The sequence below is a fragment of the Aplysia californica genome, unplaced genomic scaffold, assembly GCF_000002075.1.
Source record: "Aplysia californica isolate F4 #8 unplaced genomic scaffold, AplCal3.0 scaffold02695, whole genome shotgun sequence".
In the NCBI taxonomy this organism is placed as follows: Eukaryota; Metazoa; Mollusca; class Gastropoda; order Aplysiida; family Aplysiidae; genus Aplysia; species Aplysia californica.
This window is the reverse complement of record NW_004799965.1, coordinates 1-6,028: the sequence shown is the minus strand read 5'-3', so window position 1 is coordinate 6,028 and position 6,028 is coordinate 1. Positions and strand designations below refer to the sequence as shown.

Here is a 6,028-nt window from a genome sequence, read left to right as displayed (position 1 = left end):
CACTCTCTCTCTCTCTCTCTCTCTCTCTCTCTCTCTCTCTCTCTCTCTCTCTCTCTCTCTCTCTCTCTCTCTCTCTCTCTCTCTCTCTCTCTCTCACACACACACACACATTCACACACACACACACACACACACACTGTTGTTCATAGAATTATGGGTAGAACTTTTTCTCAAATGATCAATTCTTTTCCTTTATAATTATTACTTGGTACTTTCCTTTAATTGCCTGTCATTGTTGATCTTCCGCAGTCCCAATCTGACCTGGAGACGTGCCTGACCCGCTGGGATGAGTTTGAGGAAAGCTACCAGGAGTTTGGCAACTGGCTCAGGGAGACGGAGGTGTTGCTCCGCTCAGAGCTCGATCTCAAGGCCACGGTGGAGGAGAAGAAACAGCACTGGGAGGAGTACCAGGTGAGAGTGACAGAGAGAGAGGGAGAGAGAGAGTCCGAGAGAAAGAGAGAGAGCACTTATGTGTTTCAGAGAGAGTAGATACAGAGGTAACTTGTGCATTTGAGTGAAAGTAACAGACAGAATACGGGTGCGAAACGTGGACAATCAATAAACAGCTGGAAAGAACAATTGTAGCGACAGAGTTGTGGTTCATAAGACACATGCTACCTATCCCATGGACAGCTAGAAAAACAAATGAAGAAGTGCTGGTTGAAGCAAATTATAGAAAACAACATATCACGAATATAAGAAAACGACAGGCAAATGTCTTCGGACACACAATGCGGAAAGAAGCATTAGAGAATATTGTAACAACAGGAAAGTTTGATGAAAAGAGGGGCAGAGGTAGACAGAGGGAAAAGATACTGGACAAGATGACAACTTGGTTGGGAGCAGCAAGAACAACAGACACCATTGCTGCAATGCAGGACAGGGTGAAGTGGAGGTTCATGATCGCCCACGCCAGTCTGCAAGGCACCGGATGATGATGAACAGACAGAATATTGTGTGTATGAGAGAGAAAGACAGGGAGTACTTGTGTGTCTGAAAGAGAGAGAGAGAGAGAGTACTTGTGTATTTGACAGAGAGAGACAAAGAGAGTACTTATGTGTTTGAGGGAGAGACAGAGAGTACCTCTGTGTCTTGTGTATTTGAGAGAGGCAAAGCTAGACAGAGCACTAATGTGGTTTATATTGGTGGGTGTATGAGTGAGGAAGAGATGGTTTGTAGAAATGAATGTTGAGTCAAAGGCTCCCACCTCTGAATAAACCATATAGTTTGGAAAGGGGCATTGAATATATCCCATGCCATATGACATCACTTGTCAAGATTGCTCATTGAGATCCCAATAACCCTTGGGGTTTTACAAACCTGCATTTTTTTTTTTTTTAAATTTAACTTAATAACATAGGTCCATTGAGCTTGACCTTGATTCTTTGCAGCTTCATCTTGAGGATGCCATCTCACATCAGTCGTCACTTGATCGGGTCAGCGAGAAAGCCCAGGCACTTTTGCAAACCAACGCCGACGCCAAAACATCCCATGCCATTACACAGCTGACCACTCGGTACCATGGAGTCATCGCTCTTGCCAAGGTAAGGGGAGGATATGGTAAAGATCTTCAAAGCAGATCAGTGGTGATGATGGTGTTGCTTTGAATTCTTTTAGTGATGAATCTTGAGATCTTTAACAGCAGAATGTTAGTTCAGTGTTAATTTAAAAAATGAGATGATGTTTGTGTGTTTCTTGCAATGTTTTTGTTAATTTTTTGAATGAGATGATGTTTGTGTGTTTCTTGCAATGTTTTTGTTAATTTTTTGAATGAACTGTATTAGTTTCACTGACTCTTTGGAAAGATTTTTTTGTACACACAAACTTTTGAGGGATGAGATTTTTTCCCCCTCCCTTGTTATGGATGTCACTGTGAGTGGATAGAAATTTGTAGGGATTTTTCCCACTTTGTGTGAAACTGCATAAATGTATTTATTATAAACGATTAACAAATGTTTTTATTGCTGATGGATACATGTGTATCTTTCTTTTTATACAAAACTGAAATTTTAAAAAGTCTCTTTTTGCTGTCTATTTCCAGGACATCAGCAGCAACTTGGAAGCCTACTACAACAACCACCGGCTGTACAAACAGAATCATCACCTGTTTGTGGACTGGCTGCGTGAGGTCAAACAACGGCTCAAGTCCGTCAATGATGATCGTGGGTCTAAGGACACCGTCAGTGACAAACTGATGGAAGTTGATGTAAGTTGGAACGCCGTGTGACAAGCTAAAAAGTATTCCTAGTGTTCAATTTAGGAATACAAATTTTGAGGCTGTGAAACTTTTATAGCTTTTAGGTTAAATTTAAATGTTGATTTTCTGATGTTCCTGTTTTCACAAATGTGTTATGGGTATAAAACTGTGAATTTTATTTTTTACATTTGCCACACAGATGGCCAGTGGAGACTGATGTGGTCTGCCCCATTTACTTTTTCAACGGGCAGCTGGTTTCTTTTTTAGTCTGTTTCTGGTAAAAAGTGGTGGTTTTTGCACTGATGAGCAGTCTACCCTCTTGTACCATTCAATTTATGTAATGACAAATCTTAAAATCAACATTCCTGTTGTATGATGCCTTTGCTAAGCAAGTTTCACAAGCCTTCAAAGAATGTCAATTACAGTTTTTTAAAATCTTTATGCTTTCCTTTTTGCCTTCATTATCATTGAATAAGTTTATCATGCACCTAGCAAACTTGCACATAGCCAACACATTATCAGGTCCCGCATTTTTCCCTGCACATGTATATTTGTTGTATGTAAAACATGTACATAGTAAAAATTTGTACATAACAAAAAGATCTCCATGTCTCGCCGATTTTGCTATGTGCAAGCTAGACTGTATAATTGTTGTCCACTTCCTTTATGTATTGACTCTCTCCCCATCAGGAGATCCAAGGTGCCCTGGACCAAGGCCACACCATCCTCCGCACGGTGCTGGACAGCTGTGAGAAAACTCTGCCAAACACCAACCAGAGAGGAGTGCACATCATCAGGAACGAGGCTGACACAGCGAAATCTGACTACGAGAACATCCTCACACAAGTCTCACAGGTAAGGCTCTTGCTTTGTGTGTGGAATATTTTCTCAAGTATTGAGATGGAGCCTTGTTTGATCAAGACACGTTCTGTTCCTTTCTTTTCAAAAGGCCAACTAGAAAAAAATGTTCTTATTGTTCAAAACATTGCTTCACTTGTGAAAATATAGCAACGTTTTTACAACGATGTGTTTTGAATTGTCAATAACAAAGACAAAGGAAAGGTAGTAATTCCATGAATTACTGTATGTTCTCCTGCTACCTGTACTTTGAATGTAAGATTCCATTTGTAACTCAACATTTTCCACAGTAAATTCAGTTATTTCATTTTGTGCATATCTTTATTTTTTTATTTTTTTTTAAATCTTTATTTTAAAATAAGTTGAATGATAGAAAAATTAATTTCCACAATGAATTAAGAATTTAGTCTGAATAAGTTTAGTCTGTCTTATAAAGGGTTTTAAGCTCACTTCTTTTCTGGATCTGCTGTTGTTTGTATCTTCTATCTTGCTTCAAGATGGGCCTCCATTGTTCACCAAAAGAAAAATAAATAAAGAGAACCCATATTTTAGATAGGGGCCTACTGACTCTTGTGCTTATTTCAGTAGTTAAATTCAGGGTTTCCCAGTCCACAAGACAGAATGTGTAAAGTGATTTGTCTTTTTTTTTTCCAGGTGAAGCGTAGTCTGGAAGGATCCCTGGGTCACTGGGAAGACTTTGAGCACCTTTTCCAGCAAATGTCTGACTGGATCACCGATGTTGAGCGCCGTCTGGGTTCAAGTCCAGACTTCAAAGCAGATCTGCCAGAAAAGAGGTCTAGCCTTGAGAAGTACAAGGTGAGCGCCATACTGAGCATTTTGTTTTAATAATAGAATATCATAAAAATAACGATAAAGATCACTTCTATAGTATAGTGCCCTCTCCCTGGTCGCGCAAGTTATTTCACAGTAAAATAAGATTTAGATAAATGTCTCATACATACTGGCCCATTCAACATTAAATGGCCCTGGGTATATTTTACCCATAAAGATAGTGCACCAGGGGCTCCAAACTACCTATGAGTTGTCCATTGGCAAGTATTTGTGATTTTGATATTTCCTTTCACTTATAGTGTAAAGTGCACATATAGTTTCAACTGAGCACGACGGTTATCTCATTGTCGAGAAAAATGGTTGCTTTAGACAGATGGATGTTTTGGACAGTGTCAGTATAAGGTAGAAAAATTCACTGTGGGAAGTGAAATGTGGCCATTTATACAGGTGATTGTTTTAGACAGGTGGCCGTTAGAGCAGATTTGACTGCAATAAACCTAGTACCTTTAATTGACATCTCCGTCCTTTTTGTTTTTATTATTGCAGGCCTTACAGGCAGACATTTTGGCACACAAGGATCAGCTGGATCGTCTGGAGGAGAAGGCCAGCCAGGTCAAGGACGGTGTGCCAAGGTCAAGGACAGCTGAGCTCAGGGCCAGATACAATGCTTTGGTGGAGAATAGCAGAGTGAGTGGAGAGCTTCGTATCTTTTTATACATTACAGTCTAGCATGCTCACAGGGAAACATGTTCATAGCTAACAGATTTTGTTAGGTCCCAGATATTTTTTATTAAACATTAGCATATATTCTTTGTATTTAAAACAAACACAAAGTGAAATTTGTACATAATGTAAAGATTTTCTGCCGATTTCACAATGTGCAGTATATTGCATCTGTTTTCTTCAATGTTGATGTCTTCTTAAAGGGTGTAGTTTAAGTTTTCACAGTTGAAGAAACTGAATAAACAACACAGTTGGACTGTTAGCATGGTTTCAGCCTTTTTCTATGAACTGATAATATTAGCTTCAAGTTTTTAACGGGAAAATTAGGAAAATGCGTACAGCAGTTGACCATCTTTATTCGTCTTGCAGGGATAAATTTGTGTTGGTCTTTCAAATGGCAGTGGTATTACAAAGACCAGGTGCACTCACACATACGCACATCAAAAGAGGACAAAAATACACAAATTACATGCTAAACACCTGTGCCCAATAAACATTGTCTCTCTTTCTTAAGAAAATAAGCACAAATTTTTTTTCTATAATCTGTACAGGAGGTGGTTGGTAGTGTTGAGGAACAGGTGGGCAGCCATGAAGACTACCGCAAGGCGTACATCAGCTGTCTCGACTGGTTGGCAAACACAAAGCACAGACTGCAGAGGCTCGCGGACTACTCCGGAGACAAGAGGACGCTGCAGGACAGACTTCATCAGCTACGGGTAAGTGTAAGGATCTAACGCCCCTGTCAACATTGTTAGGCTATTTAACACTTTGCAGTCGTACAGCCAGCAGTACAAAATACCCCATCTGGTCTCCCAGCCTGGAGAGCGACTGCAAGGGACTTCTCGGGCCTGGGGCAGAATTGCGCCAGGTGATTAGAGCAGATAATTTTCACTGGCGCATTATTGCACCAAGTGGCCGCAAAGTGTTAAGATGTGGGACTTCAAATTTAACGTCCATCTCCAATAGGACTGAACCAAATGAGTTGAGAGCCCTGAAAACTCCTCAAAACGATCAGAAGGCAAAACCGCCCAGTCTTGGATTCGAACCACAATCATCCGCTCCACAGTCTAGCATGATACGAACTGAGATAACGGAGTACCCCAACAAGATAACAAAATGTTCATCTCATGTTGTCAGTGGCATAATCTATCAGTGTAGAAGACGGAAACCCAATTTTAAATAATAATAATAATATAGATTGTAAAGTGCGTAGAGCTGGCTACTGAGCAGGGATATACTCTATACAATTGCTATTTATTATTTTCACTGCTACATACTGCATATTTGCAGTCTAACATTGTGGCGATAACAGGGAGTTTTATTGTTCCTGATGCTTGCAGTCTAACATTGTGGCGATAACAGGGAGTTTTATTGTTCCTGATGCTTCAGTTGTTGACTCTGCAGACCTTTTCCTCTTTCTCTGAAATCCATCTTTGTAGGCTATTGTTGGATAGTGGG

General features: G+C 40.1%; 1 protein-coding gene across 1 annotated transcript; it reads left to right on the top strand.

Annotated features, from left to right (window-relative positions):
• Positions 1 to 240: 240 nt before the first annotated feature.
• Positions 241 to 5,292, top strand: LOC118479129 (nesprin-1-like; the record flags this gene model as incomplete). The annotated part of the gene is made up of 7 exons (XM_035973753.1): positions 241 to 411; positions 1,392 to 1,544; positions 2,042 to 2,206; positions 2,888 to 3,052; positions 3,710 to 3,871; positions 4,394 to 4,534; positions 5,122 to 5,292. Coding segments are annotated over exons 3-7 (651 nt in total), but the record flags the coding sequence as incomplete, so codon positions are not given.
• Positions 5,293 to 6,028: the final 736 nt, after the last annotated feature.